General features: G+C 43.0%; 1 protein-coding gene across 3 annotated transcripts in view; it reads right to left on the bottom strand.

The window, feature by feature from the left end:
* Window positions 1-15,262, bottom strand: part of DAPK1 (death associated protein kinase 1) — a 206,094-nt gene that overhangs the window by 52,084 nt on the left and 138,748 nt on the right. For all 3 annotated transcript variants that reach the window (XM_032266311.1, XM_032266310.1, XM_032266313.1), the window contains exons 4-17: window positions 14,400-14,538; window positions 12,990-13,119; window positions 12,776-12,824; window positions 12,661-12,687; window positions 12,029-12,181; window positions 11,632-11,677; window positions 10,346-10,435; window positions 8,958-9,050; window positions 6,125-6,244; window positions 5,583-5,681; window positions 4,779-4,877; window positions 2,980-3,078; window positions 1,813-2,010; window positions 196-393 (exon numbers count right to left, since the gene is read on the bottom strand). In XM_032266311.1, coding sequence (XP_032122202.1) covers window positions 196-393; window positions 1,813-2,010; window positions 2,980-3,078; window positions 4,779-4,877; window positions 5,583-5,681; window positions 6,125-6,244; window positions 8,958-9,050; window positions 10,346-10,435; window positions 11,632-11,677; window positions 12,029-12,181; window positions 12,661-12,687; window positions 12,776-12,824; window positions 12,990-13,119; window positions 14,400-14,538 — 1,540 coding nt within the window. The remainder of the gene's footprint in view (window positions 1-195; window positions 394-1,812; window positions 2,011-2,979; window positions 3,079-4,778; window positions 4,878-5,582; window positions 5,682-6,124; window positions 6,245-8,957; window positions 9,051-10,345; window positions 10,436-11,631; window positions 11,678-12,028; window positions 12,182-12,660; window positions 12,688-12,775; window positions 12,825-12,989; window positions 13,120-14,399; window positions 14,539-15,262) is intronic.

The following is a 15,262-nucleotide window of genomic DNA, read 5'->3' on the forward strand; positions in this document are numbered from 1 at the left end:
CGGAACCGGGTGGATGGGCACAGAATCGGGACCCGGAACCGGGTGGAGGAACACAGAACCGGGACCCGGAACCGGGTAGATGGGCACAGAACCGGACTCGGGACCGGAACAGGGTGGATGGACACAGAATCGGGACACGGAACCGGGTGGATGGGCACAGCTGGAAGCTGGAAGGATCCTATCCTCTGTGCCTACCTTGTTTGAGATGTCCAAATTGCAGTTTGCTTCACAGAGGGCCACCACGATAGGCAGGTTGCCATCTTTACACGCCACGTGGAGGGGAGTATTGCCGTGCCTGTCTTGATAGTCGACGAAACACCCCTGGCTGAGGAGAGTCTTGATTACTTCCATCTGACACCGTCTTACAGCCAGATGAAGGGCAATGTGTCCATCCTGGAAACAAACCCCAGAGATCATGAGAGCTTTTCACGTCGGCATGTGACCTCCTTCTCTCCATCTTTCCTGCCGCCACTGGGTGAACTTTAATTGGCAACAAGATCACTACTAAAAGGCCTAGTGGAAGATTTAAATGAAGAAACTATACTCATATAGCAGGGGTAAGGACTGGAAGGATGGGGAGCTTTACATCTTCCACTCTAAATAATCACAGCCTAAGCTGCACCAGCTTGATTAATTTAGGCTTGGGCAGTACAATCAGATAGAGCATAAGTAATTGTTGATACTCCAATGGCCTCTTTAATCAAACCATTTGTAAAACACTTTTAAAAACATTTGCCTAGCAATCTTTGCCAATTTCCTTAATAGAGAGCCCATTATTTCACTTTGCACCAGGAAAAATGCGAAAGTATTGTGAAATAACTTGCTCAAGGGCTGTCATATAAATGAGAAGCAGATTTAACATGTCTTAACCTCTGCATCCCATGAAAAACCAGCCCGGGCATTCATTCTGCCTATTATAGAATCCCTGATGAATAGATGTGTTGAGTTTTAGGAGCTGAGTGGAGAGTTCTGAAACATTTCTAAAACTGACTGTGCTAGGGTTTCTCAGCCTCAGTGCTATCAGCATTTGGGGCTGGGTGATTCTCTGCCAAGGGGGCTGCTCTGTGAGCTGCAGGATATTTAGTAGCACCACTGGCTGGGATGGATGGGATGCCAGTAGCACCTCCGTCTCTTGTTATGATAACCAGAAAGTGTCTCCAGACATTATCTAATGCCCCCAGGGACAAAATCGCAACTCCCTCCGCCCATGAAAACCATTGCTTTGTACCAAGAAAATAACTTCACAAAGGGCAGATATTAAATTAACTACAGAATCCCAATCTAACTATATATAGCAACAGCACAGCCTTGTTTTAAGTACAGATCACAATAAAAACAGATGATGCTAAATTTGCTTAATTAAAAACATGGAACACCTGGTCTAGAATCGAGATTGCCAGATAACTAAGAGTGGTTTATTGTCTTTTTACAACACAGCAGACGATAGAAGTAAGTAAACCACCTATTTCTTTGTTCATCTAGAAATTAATAGTATGTTGCCAATGTTAGTCCCCAGTGAGAACTGTCTTGGATTCAGTGTACCAGCTCTAAAGCTAAAAAAGCTAAAAATTATTTAGAGACCAAAGTCATTTGACAAATTCATGAACTTTGTTACATGATACAAATTAATATTAATTATTAAATACAATCTAGAAAAGTTCACAGAATCGTTGGAACAGAGAAGAGAAGGGGTAATTACAGTTGGCTGCATTCAAGTTTGTCATCTTATGGAAACAAACTGAGAAGCCTTGTGATCCCTCTAGACCCCTGGATCACTACCCAGTGTGTATGACGTCTTCCCCCATAAAGCACCTTGTCACAAGCATTAAGGTCGGCTCCATGTTCAGCCAGACACTCCACGATATCATGGTAGCCCCTGGCAGAGGCTGTCAGGAGGGGCGTCTCTCCTTCTCGATTCTTGATGTTCACGTTACAGCCAGCTTCACAAAGAGCTTTGGCCACAGAGTAATAGCCGTGCCAGGCAGCACAGTGCAGGGGGGTTTCTTCTTCCTGGTCAAGGAGATGAGTGCAGAGAGGAGGAGAACACAATGACAGGAAAGAAAGTATAAAACAAGGTGAGAGTCCCTGTGAAATCTGGCAGAAATGCAACCAAGGCAGCAGAGGGAAAGAGCTCACAGGTATTGGAGTGAAATACTAATCCGGAATGAAATAACAACATGGGTGTGAGCCACCACCATTAAGAGATAGATCTCACTTCTCTCCTTCTTCAGTTTTTTTGTCCTCCACACTTGCATGTTTGATGAATTTGGCTTTCTCAGCATATGACTGACAATTGACTATTAGGAGCCCATTGAAACCATGGGCCCTGCTTCTCTGAACAATAGATCCTTCATGCAGGTGCATTATAGCATCTTTCTAATAAGTGCCTCGCTGGCTTTATCTGAAACTACTCTGAGCATGAATTTCAACCTTGATGCCTCTAGCTTTCTGTCATGTTTATAACACAAGGTGAGTGGTAGCAGTATTGTTGCTTTGGTAAGGAAGTGATTAGGAGAGCCACATTTTGACCAGTCCTGCATCTTCAGGATCAACATCGTTAGATACATTTATGTGCCGATGAGAGGCCGTCCTAGTTCAGTGGTTACAAATATGGACTGAAACCACACTGTGTGTGTTCAAGCCCCAGATCTACCACTCCTGAGTTTTGTGAGCCTGGGGGAATTACAGAAACTTTCCCTGCCTCAGTTCCCTCATCTCTAAAATGAGCATGATAGTAACAACCTCATAGGGCTGTTCAGCAGATTGAATGCATGAATGAATGAAGTGGTTAGACCCGATCCTGGCGTTCGCACCTTGCACACCTTGGCAGTACTTCTGTTTGAGTCCCTGCCCTCTGTAGTGGAAGAAAGAAAACCTAACTTGCATAAAACTGTAAAGGCCCCGACTGTATCATCTGGCTGCCTGTACTGTACATCCATGTACAGAGCAGAGGAAGGAAGGACACCAGCCATGACCCACCTTGTCCTGGAAATTGGGATTGGAGCCGAAGCTGCATAGTAACTGAGCCACATCAGCATGGCCGTAGCGAGCTGCCACGTGGAGGGCTGTCTCTCCAGACTGCAGAAGAAAAGGAGCTGATGATTCAGAGCCATGTCTGTGAAGAGACTACGGAGACCAGAACCCAAGACCTACACCCAAGCCTGCCTGTTTCTACTCCATCCCCTTTGGTCCCACCTACCCACCTTGGGCACGTGCCCCTACAGTGGCTAGGACAGGGACTGGGGTTGGGGTGTCCACCACCCAGTGATTATTAAACCTACACACTTGGCTCCTCCTGTGAAGTGCAAATGACTCAGAGAGGGCTCTCCCTTTTCCTTGATGGCTGTTCTCAATCTTTTTTATGTACTGAGACTACTTGCTGCGTGATTTTTTTTTTTTTTTTTTTTTAGATAGAGTCTTGTGCTGTCATCAGGCTGGAGTGCAGTGGCGCAATCTTGGCTCACTGTGGCCTTCACCTCCTGGGTTCAAGTGATTCTTCCATCTCAGCCTCCCGAGTAGCTGGGACCACAGGCATGTTCCCCAACGCCTGGCTAATTTTTTTGTATTTTTAGTAGAGACAGGGTTTCACCATGTTGGCCAGGATGGTCTTGATTTCTTGACCTCGTGATTCGCCTGCCTCGGCCTCTCAAAGTGCTGGGATTACAGGTGTGAGCCACCGTGCCTGGCCATGGTTTTTTTTTTAAACACAGCATTCTATCTCTACTATTAGGTTCATCATTCAGCAGTTATTTAAAGGAACAATTTTATTTATTAACAAGCTTCTCATTTCATTGCCTATGATTAGAAACTTATTTTCTTATATTCTCAGAAATTTTAAAGAACATCACTATTTGCCCATATAATGACTTTCTGTGAATTAGTAACAGGTGCAAATCCTTTGAGATACTTTACTTCTATCCAGCCCAAAGACAATCATCGGAATAAATAAATTTTAAGAAGACAAAACAAGATATAGTGTTACCACCTCCAGACAACTGCCATAATATATGTGTGTCTCTGATGTGACTGTTACCCCTCAGATATGGTGCAGTGCATAACCCATGCAACTGTGTGTGGCAGCTTTACTAAGCATGTCAAATTAGTCTGCCAGTACTGGAAGCAGAGAAGTACATTGTACAGTTGAATTGTACAGTTGAAACATTGTACAGCTGAATTAATAATGGATGAGAATGGAGGAATCCCAGGTTCAGGTTCCAGCACAGCCAATTAATTCACTGGATTGTTGTGTGAACTGAATGAAATACACATATATGAAAGCAAGGTATCTTGATAAATCAATAACTTTTATAACGCCGTTGTGCCAAAAAAAACCCCTTACTTTATTACTTTATATGCATTGTCTCATTATGTATCCTTTAGTTTCTGTGATTATCAGGTCAGCACTATCAGCTGCGTCAAACAAGAGAAGAATAGGAAAGATCTGCTTAAAAGCATGAAGTTGAATCAGTAAGAAAACTGAATTGGGACTGAGGTCTCTGTCTAGTTGTCTTTCTACTAGAACTTTGAGGTTTTTTTGTTATGGGGATTATAAAATACGTGCATATTATGGCAACTACCTGAAAGATTTTGGCTTAAGGCTGATTCCAATATTAGATCAAGCCACAGGCAACAAGAAATTTCAGACTTAAATTTTCTGCAGGTGAATTGAATACTGGTCCTGATTCTTTTCCTCTGGGTCTCAATGAACTTGGTATACCAGCACTCACATGCATCCATTTACTACCTCCTCATGGTCCTCCTAAGAGAAGTGGCCTTACCTTATCTTTCACATCCAAAGGGCATTTGTTCTCATTGAGAAATTTCAAGGTATCGACGTGGCCATGCCGAGCGGCCCAGTAGATGGCATTGGACCCGCCCTGCAGGAAAACCAACCTGGGGTCACATTTCTAGAGAGCCGACAAAGCTGGATGTATGCATCCCTAAGAGTCACTGTATTTCCCTTCCTGCATGATGACAAACCCCAAAGGAGCAACTTCCCTAAGGAATAAAACCCTCATTCGATTTTACAGCTTTGACAAATGTACCATGGTTAAACTCAATGCTAGCACTAGGGGCACCTGGGTGAGGTGTAGGATGGAACTCTCTGAACTACTCTTCCAACTTTTTTTTGTAAATCTAAAATGATTTCAAAGTAAATATAAACTCTTATCTCCCCCTCTGGTTAGAATTCCCTTACTGCAGAGGGCTAGATCTGTTCCACTTACAGCTCTGCTGACGTCTACAGCAGTAGGCAAACACATTTCTGATGAGAATAATTAGATAATAAAACCTTTTCACGTTTGACATCTAACATTGTTGAGTAAACGTGATTGGTAAGAAGTAAAATCTGGGTAGTGTACAAAGAAATGCTGATGTCAAGCAGTGGAGCCAAGGGGAGGATAAATGCTTGCCTCTCTAACGCATGTGTCAGGCTGTACCAGGCTGTTTAAGCAGCTCATCTTCCTTAACAGGAAACTCAGAAACAAATTAGGACATACATTTTTTCCCTCTGTTACCCCTATGATTAAGAGACATTGGAAAATACTTTAAAATTCAATTCATTTCAATAAAACAATTATGACCTTATCCTGGACATTGATTCTTGAGCCTCTTTTGATGAGCAACTGTAGTATCTGAATATTCCCACAGCCAGCAGCAATGAGTAATGGAGGTGTCCCGTGCTAGAACAGGCAAGAAAAAAAATTACTAATTTTCAGATTTGCTAGGAAAGGAAAAGCTAAACGATGACTGCTGTTCCCACACATCTCCCCTGTCTCAACAGACAGAGCTACCGCTGCATGGCAGGAAGGGAAGGCAGGTGAAGGACATAAAACCTTTCCTTCCTCTTCCAGATTCTCATCATCGGGGACATTTTCATTAGCAAGATGAGTAGATCTAAAATTTCATGGGTAGAGATGCAATACGTGAATGAAGGAAGGCCCTTCAATGCAAAAAGACCTTATTTGTAACTCAAATTACCCTCTAAACAGAAGTGATTTTCCCCACAGTATGGAGCTTCCAATTGGAAGGGAAAATGGAGAAGCAGATGAGGTCTTTTCCTGGATATGGAAGGGCAAGGCTGCAGAGACCCACCCCTCCACTATGCTGCAGAACAGAACCAGACCTTGTTGGGTTGGTTAACATCATAGTTGGACAACGAGCCCAGAAGGTGCTGCAGGCCTGGGACGTTGTCATCGTTGATGGCATGGATGATGGCTTTCATCACAAAAGAGTCTTCCTCATCCTTGAAAAAGACAACCAAGATGAAAATAGTTACACTGCTAGCCATGATTTTCTTACCAACATAAAAGAAACCTGTGCTCACTTGCTAACAGGGGCATTCAGAGGAGAAAGTAAGCCACTTACTCCTCAAGTCCACAATCATGGAGGGACCTAGGAGGGAATTTTTTGCTCCTTCCATGTTGCAAACGAGCACTACCTACTGTTTACCTGGGCTTCAACATCACCTGCAGTATAACCCAGAGAGCAAACAGTGTCCAAGATCCAGATTTCAAATAATGATGACAAATAACCCTTTCTGTTTATCTCAAGAATCTGTCAAAATAAAGTTACTAAAACCACTGAGAAAATTTTTAGGTGTAGCACAGACTCTGGATAAGGAAAAAGAAAAACCTATTGAAGCAAAGAGATGATGATTTTGAATAAGATATTCTCAATTTGCAATTTTTCCAATTACAGAATTGTTTTCTGATCACTTGAAGTTCTTCCATCACTAGGTATAGAATAACATGGTGCAATTCTCTGAAAGCTGGTCCCAATTATAAAAAAACAAAAACAGAAAAAGAAAAAAGAAATAGTCTCTAGGTAAAGAAAATAAAGGCCAGAAATTGGAAAGCTGATGCATTTCTAATTACAAAGGAAAAATAACCAAAGAGTACTGAACAAAATCTTTGCCACTCTGTCAAAATTCACATAAAAACTAAACAATCAGCTAGAAAAATCCTAAACAAAATTTCTGAACTTATAAACATAGAAGTATGACCACTGAAAATTCAGATCTGGAAAAGTATACCTACAGAGGCTGAATCTCTGTTTGTTGGGGGAGAATTGGAGAAAGCGTTTCTCCCCATCTGCCTTCTCTTCTTTATAGATCTGAATCCAAACACTTTTCATGTGGGTTTTAGTAATATTTGTATAAAATGCATGTTTAAGAATGCCACTGGTTTTGCTTTTCTATCACAATTCAAGTCAATGACTAAGAGGCATTTACATGAAAGTGCAAGTCAAGAGAAATGGGGAAAACAAGGAATAAAGCAGATTGTTGTGACTCATCTCCATGATTAGAATATGGAGATGAGGGAATCTGACTTCTGGGAAGGGATCCTTCCACCTGGAGCTCCTGCAAGACCCCTGGTCCCTCCCCTACCCTAAACTTTTCACTGTGACACATGTGTTGTCTCCCAGTTGAATATTTAGAGCGATTTTAATTTGCAATCTTTAATCATTCTCATCATCTTACTTACAGTCAAGTTTTTGTCTTTATGCTGGTTGCACAACCACCCTCTAACAATTTCCAAACTAAGCCTCCTCTTCTCTCTCTTCTTGCCCTAACCTGCTTCTCTTTTGCTTTTTTTTTTGAGACAGAGTCTCTACTGCCAGGCTGGAGTGCAGTGGGGTGATCCCGGCTCAATGCAGCTTGCGTTTTTCCGGTTTCAAGCAATTCTCCTGCCTGAGCCTCCCGAGTAGCTGGGACAACAGGCACACACCACAATGCCCGGCTAATTTTTTGTACTTTATAGTAGAGACGGGGTTTCACCATGTTGGCCAGGATGGTCTTGATCTCTTGACCTCGTGATCCCCCTGCCTTGGCCTCCCAGAGTGCTGGGATTACAGGCGTGAGCCACCGTGCGTGGCCTCTTTTGCTTTTTTTTTTAAAAAAAAACATCTCCATTCCCATTTCACACCACAAGGCTAGATGTGGAGCCTCATTGAAGCTACTAACTTAAGGGGAAAAAAGGGGAGCTGGTGTCTGCAGTTCCCACCCTGAAGTACTGGACTCCTCCGGGGAGATGCTGACTGCTCAGTTACAGGGGCAGGGTAGTTCCCACAGGGCGACCGAGCCTGCCTTTTCTGGAGTCCCTTTTACCTCCTGACTTAACAAAGCCCTGTTGTTTGACTGTCAGGGGAAAGTCTTGTTGAATTCGGATGCTTCCACTCCTATCTGAAGAGCTAATCCGTGATTAGGTTTCAGTTTGGATTGAGGGGGAAATAAAGAATATAAAGGCTAGTAACTGGAAAATGAGTGCATTTCTAATTACAAAGGAAAAATAACTAGAGAGTACTGAACAACAAATGTGATAAATCTTTGCCACTCTGTCAGAGTTCACATGAAAACTAAGGAAGTCAGAGTTATTCTCAAGGGCCTTGGGCAGTCAACTCCAAAGCAATAATGCAAGTGGGTTTGGCCTTCTGGTCTGCTAGAAGACACACCAGCAAGCAACACTGCATTTTCCCTGATTCTCTGGTGCGTGTGTGTGGGAAGGGGGTGGCGGCTGTCTGTCCCTTCTGTGCTACTATGAATCGAGATTCTTCTATGTCAGCGGCTACAGTTCATGCAAATTAGAATCAGCTCTTTTCTCTTCTGCTGGCTAGACTCTCTCTTACCAAACTACCAGTGCGTGTGCCTGTGTGTACTTGCATTTGCTGTGTGTGTGTGCGTGGGGGGCCTCTGCGCCTACGTTTGCATCAAGGTGGAGGGGAGTGTTAGAGGCTTGGGGCTATGAGGGGGGAACAGTACCATCCAAATCAAAGAGGAAAAAAGAGGAAAGCAAGAGGGTACATAAAATCAGCACCCCCAAATCTTTCTGAGGGGATCAGGAATAGGCTTGCCATTTCCACGACTTTGGGTTCCTGGGAGGTTGAACAAATAGAACAGCTTGGACATTCTGAGCACCCAGGGCGGAGAAAGGAGCACCAGGGCACACAGGTTTGCTTACCAGAGTATCATCGCTTCTGGCAACACTCATGTTACTTCTGGACAGGAACGACCTGGATAATCTTTGGCACAGTGATATCAAGCGAACAGATTGCTTTTTAAAAAAAAGGGAGGGTGGGGAGAAAAAAGGTGGGGTGAGAGGAGGAGAGACAGCTTATGTAACAATTGTGAAATGAGTTCAAAAACCACAAAGCCTTCAAGATCGTTTTCATTGCCGACAGCACACACTCTCTCAGGGTGGGCAATCCTATAGCAGGTTGGGCTATATTTGCTTAAATAATAATTTTAAAGTTCTTATGAATCAAGACAACAGGATATAGAGATTCTCCCGTATTTCATTATTGAACTATAGGGCCGGACACCCCACGTCCCTTCTGTCTATGTATTTTCTTCTCTGCTCTTTAGAGAAGGTGATCTGACCCTTGCAGGTCCCCAGCAGAGAGGCATAGAATGCAGGAGCCTTGCTCTGTGTCCTTGGTGCTACATAAGCAGTGATGGCAGACAACGTGATGACCAAAACCCAACAGTTGTTGGAAGTGAACATGTGGGGGACCTCTTAGTCTAAGAACACACATCTCTGCATTCACTCTCAAAGGTAAAAGTACCGTTAAAGAATGAGAGAGAGAAAGAGAAATGCGTGTTCATTCTCTCTACATTTTAAGCCTAATTCTAAGGACTTTTTGAGAGTCTGGTGCTGTGGTCCTCCTCATCCCTACCATGGCACCCCAAAATTGGTAGGTATAAAAATGAGGTACATTTCTGGCCTTCAGCTGGGGAGAAATGGCAGGTACCCACTTCCTCTGGGTGTGACATGACCCTGGGCACAGGAAACCATCCCATCACCTTCTTAGCGCTGAAGTGTAATTTGTTCCAGGATGTTTGCAATGGCTTCAGAGCTGTGTCCCACCAGTGTGGAGGCCATCCACACTGAGGAGGGAGAAGGAGCCACACGGCAAATGCTCATGGCCCTGCCCCACACCCACTCCAACCACTCACAGATACAGGCTGGGCTGAGGGAACCACTTACGCAGGGCACAGCACAAATATAATCTCATGCTGCTTACCACAAAGAATGAACTTATTTAAAATGTGGCTTGTAGTATTAGAAAAAGATTTCACTTTAATTTTATTGTACTGCTATAAAAATTTGCATTGAAGGTGGTTTTGATTTAAAAAGCACAAAATTACATTTAATGGGATGAGTTAAACTAAAATATTGTTTTGGGTTGTTCTTGAAAATAGAGCAATGTGCAGAAGACTACGGAGTGATTGGAAAGAGGAAAGGAGGTATTTTCCATATTGCCAGTGTCAGAGGAGGTGGATCCTGACCACACATAGCTCTACACAGGAAACAGAATTTGTTCATCTCCCCACAACAAACAATCTTACTTTCCATTTTTTCCGGGCTGCGAACTTCTTGAATTTCTCCATGTTGACTGCTGATGCTTTTCTACTAAGTGCCTGCTGTGTATCTTTAGGCTAAAATAAAAATCCAAGAACAAAAAATTAAAGCTCTCAAATTATTAAAATGTGTTATGTGACAATGTTTTGAAACATCTCCTAATTCAGGATGCTTACATATTCACCTCACTAAATTAGCATGAGAAGTTGGAATAACATACCACACCTAGGCACCTTGTCTTAGCGGCTCACTCTTTTGTCTGAGGGTTTTGTATCATCTGTAAACACTGGGGAGAAGTAGAGCTTGGGGTCAAGCTGAATCACAGCTTTCCACACTGAGAGTTAGGGAATGGGAAGATTCATGATGAGGCTATGTTATGAGATATTTGCACTTGGGTATTATCAAGTAATTTAGAGCTGGGAAGGATCTCAGGGGTCAGCAAAGTTAGTGTGGCCTACAGCAGGAGAATTCCTTGTTCATATCAGAGGAGATGAACCCTGACACACACAGCTCTACACAGGAAACAGAATTTATTAAGCCCTCCACAACAAACAATTGCATCTTTTTCTGTAGATGCATTTAACTTTTGTCCTTGACCTCTGGGAGGAGGAGACGCCACAGGTGCCTAGGAGAGCGCAGGTAACTTCTGGGAGCTTGCACAGCAAAGCTATTTGCCCCCAAAGCCTGCTTCTGTGATGCTCACTTCTTTGTTTCATGATTTTATTCTGTAATTGTCACACTTTCCCACCCTTAGTCCTTTCTGCCCTGGATTGAAGCAATTGCAATCCAAAAGTCAACTAGGTCAGGCAGGTAATGTAAAGGTGTCATGTGCCAGGGGCCCCATGCCCTAGCACCAAGTTATTTGTACCACTTCCTGAGGCCATGTGGAATGAGGGCTCAGTGTCAGCAGATCTTCAGGTTTCCCAAGAGAAGCTGGAAATCTATATTTGATTGATGTTTACATGCTGGAATCAGCATAAAATTTTAAATATACTCTTTGGGCCAACACCCCACAGGTCACACCAAACATGGCTGTTGAGTGGACTTGACCTTTGACAATGCTGTTCCGTGATGGCTTATTCCTCTCTCCCCACCTCTGAGATCATTAGTTACAGTCTAATTTATCAGCTTTTCTTAAAATATGACGCAAATAGCAAACTCAGCACTCTAGCTGTGACCTGTAGTTAGCAGTACTCTGAGACACACGAATACCAGAGTGCCCGAACCAATCACATAGAAAGTGATCTAAACACTGACGTAATATGCAACTCACCTTGATCCAGGGATGCTGCAAACTATCTTGAATTGTCATTCTCTTCCTTGAGGGGAGGGGGAGAAAGAAAAAAGTGCTGTGACAACAGCAGCGAATGCTAAGGTTGTTTTCATGCTGGCTGGGCCTGCCAAGCAGACACTCTGGAAAATGCAGTGCAGGGAAGAAGGCCAAAAACGACATCGGTCTTTTTGTGATTATTTCACTGTGACTGCAGGGACTGACTGAGTGGGGGCAGAGGGCCCTGCGTGCATTTTCTGAAGCGTTTCACATGGCATGCTGCCCTTTGGCAGATGAAGCAAGCAGGGTCTGGGAAATGTGGCCCCGTGTTTTGAACAGGTACAGGTTCACGGTTGGCTGAGGCCGTGGCCGAGCGCCTTTCAGGAACGTGGACACTCACTTTGGATCCTTGACCAGAAGTCTTCTTATGAAATCTTTGGCTAGGGCACTGGTATTACTGAAGTACTCTTCCTCAAATTCGTAGTTGACAGCAGATACATTTGCTAACGTTTCTTGCTTAGTGTCTCCAAGAAATGGGGAGGCCCCACTTAGGCTGTTAAAAATAAAGTTGGGCACAGAACATTAATGACGACCCCCTGTGTTGTCATTCTGCACCTATAACATCTGGAGTGTGGAATACGATTATAATCTGGTGCTTGAATAGTCACTTTAGAGTTTGATTATATTTCACAGGGCTTTAACTGTCACAAGCTTCAGCTTAATGCAAAAGGATTCACTTAACAAGTTAATTTGGAACAGCGTCTGTGAGTTTAAAGGAAGCCTGTTTTCTCGGCAGTGATGGACAGCTACGCTTTCCTCTAGCGATTATGCTACAGTTTCTCATGACTCATTTCAATTTAGGAGAAAATGTTTAATTAGTATAAACTAAACATGTTTTGGGGGTGTAAAATGAATATGTTTACATCAAAAGCATGCATAAGCTGAAGAGATCAACACAGCACATTTAATGGTTAATTAAATCTATGGTCTTATAGAAAAGAACAGGGTATGATTGTGAATTCTGATACTTACAGGATATAGGTTATTACCCCAATGCTCCTAAAAACAACACAAAACAAAAAAAGCACATCAGTAGAGGAGTCAAATACATCAGAAAGAAAAGCAACAGCAAGGACAAGCTCCTTACCACATATCTGCCTCAAGACCAAGAGGTTCATAGTTGACTATCTCAGGAGCTAAGAGGAAACAAACACTCATTTAGCTTGGGAGGAAGCAAACTAACCGATTCTATCTTCATGCAACAACCAGAAACATGTACCAGGGAAAGGATTTTCCAGCAGGGAAGGTTTGCCAGAATAATGTTCATGAGATGTAAATGACCACAGAGCAAAGAAACTTACCGACAAACTCTGGAGTCCCAAATATGTTTTTAAATTCATTTCCAAAGTCAATTTTGTGGGCCAACCCAAAGTCAATAATCTTGATCCGAGGTTTGGGGACATTTCTATCCAGAAGCATTATGTTCTCAGGCTTGAAAAAAAAAAGAGAGAGAGAAACAAAAAGCTATGATATGTTATGCTGAGGACAAGATGGTAGAATAGTTCTTCTCTCCCAAAAAAAAAAAAAGCCAAAAATTAGGGTAGAAAGGGTGGCTGAATGAGAACACCAGGAAAATACATGTTTTGCTCTAGGTTCTCTCTAAAGCAGCCCTGAGACAAGGATTCAGATGCAAGTGGGTTATGTGGGAGGGGACACCAGGAAACACCTGGGAAGGAAATACAGGAAACAGGAAGCTTCTATGAGGTGTCCTATCAAGGTGGGGGTAACTGGGGGAATGGGAGAGAAAAATGAGAACTCAGTGTTATTCCAACTGCAGCATGAGGGAGCTGGGGTCTTCATCCACCATCTCTCCATCCTCCATTGCTGGCGGTTGCTTTTGCGGAAATCTTTCTTTTTCATTTATAACTCCCAGGGCCAGAAACAAGATGCCAGGAAGAGTCACAGGTATTTGCAGGAAGCCCTGTTTAGGCTGTATATGAGTGTGTGCCTGTGCATGTGTTTGTGGGACAAGGGGGGACATGAATGGGACACTGATAGCTCTACTACAATAAGAATGGGGAAAATCCTTCCTCTGAAATCCTGTCCCAGCTCTACTGGTCTGAATCATCCACTTGGATAGAGTACACAATGCTTTACCAGGCTGCTTCTTGCTGCCTTGAACTAGAACTTCCCATCATTGCCACTTCCTATTGCTCCTGATGTGTCCTCCCTTCCCAAAGAGGCCACACCTCTGTCATAGCTGAGATGACAGCTTACATGCCCTTTCATCTCCAACAACGTCGGGCATCCAGCCGGGCAAACGTCCCAATTAGCCAATGTGAGTTTGGTGTGCTTGATTACTGGTGACACAGTCAGGCCGTAAGCCTTTGCATCACTCAACACAGTTTCTATCTTAACATGCCCAGAGCCACACAAGGAACCGGTGCCAGTCACTGGCTGCTGGCTAATGTCCCAGTAGCCAAGAGTATCCCCTTTACTAATAAAACCTGGCTCCTAAGACCCCTTGTATTCTTTACCAAGAATTCCAGAATGTAATCAATTGTCATAAGCCTCTGTCCCACCAAAAGATTAGCCATCCCAGTGGGAGGTACGTATTCCATGCTTGCTGATTTATATGGATAATTCTGTTTGTTAAACTGGTACAGGAAAAATAAGGTAACTCTTTCAGATGCCTCAATTTTTCTTAGCAGAGAAACAACCAAGGCTGTGATCCGCACAAGCTTCCATTTGGCTCACACCTTGAAACATACCTTAAGATCAAAGTGGGCGATCTGAAGGGAGTGCAGGTAGTAAACACCATTCAGAATTTGTTTGAGAAATTCCGTTGCTTCCTCTTCAGTTAAAGATTCCTTTTCAGCTAAGAAGTCAAACAGCTCGCCACCTGCAACGCTGAGAGCCCAGAATCAGGGGTTATTGGTAACAGTTCTGTCTCCTATCTATTCCTTCTCTTATTCGTGTGCTCAAACTTCAGACAAGAAAACAGCAGAAAGCCTATGCTGAAACTGCCAAGCACAGAGTCAGAATTCTCCGTGCAGGTTTTGACAATTCTGCATTCAGGCACATTTGTGCTCGAAAGTGCTTGCGACAAAATATTGTGAAGAAAATATCAGCTTATCTTTAAAACATTTTAAATAAACATATTTAGAGGCGATGTCTCAACTCTAATGATGATAAAAAATCTGCAAGCCAGCTTTGTACAAAATCTTAGGGTATATCTTCTTATCTCAATTAGAGAGTACCTGAAAAGTTCATTACCTGCATATTTAATTAATTCTTTAAAACTCAAATTCACAATATATGGTCTGATAAGGGTTTTTTTCTTTCTTGTTTAGTATTGGTTTGTATGTACACACTAACACATTTATAAAAATCACATTTAGGAATACATTTAACAAATTTATTAAACCTTAATTTATTATACCTTCATTAATAAGAATACATTTACAAAACAGCAAAATGTATGTGGGTTGGTTGAGGATTTATTTGTTTGTCTCCCTGTCTGGACTGTAAGTCAGCACCTCCCATCCCAGCTACTGGCTACTGATGTAAGCCTGACTCCCGGCACAGAGCCAGGCACACAGCAAGCACTCAAAACTTTACCAAGTGGATGAAT

This window comes from Sapajus apella, unplaced genomic scaffold (assembly GCF_009761245.1).
Source record: "Sapajus apella isolate SASKATOON/1434 unplaced genomic scaffold, GSC_monkey_1.0 scaffold157, whole genome shotgun sequence".
NCBI lineage: Eukaryota > Metazoa > Chordata > Mammalia > Primates > Cebidae > Sapajus > Sapajus apella.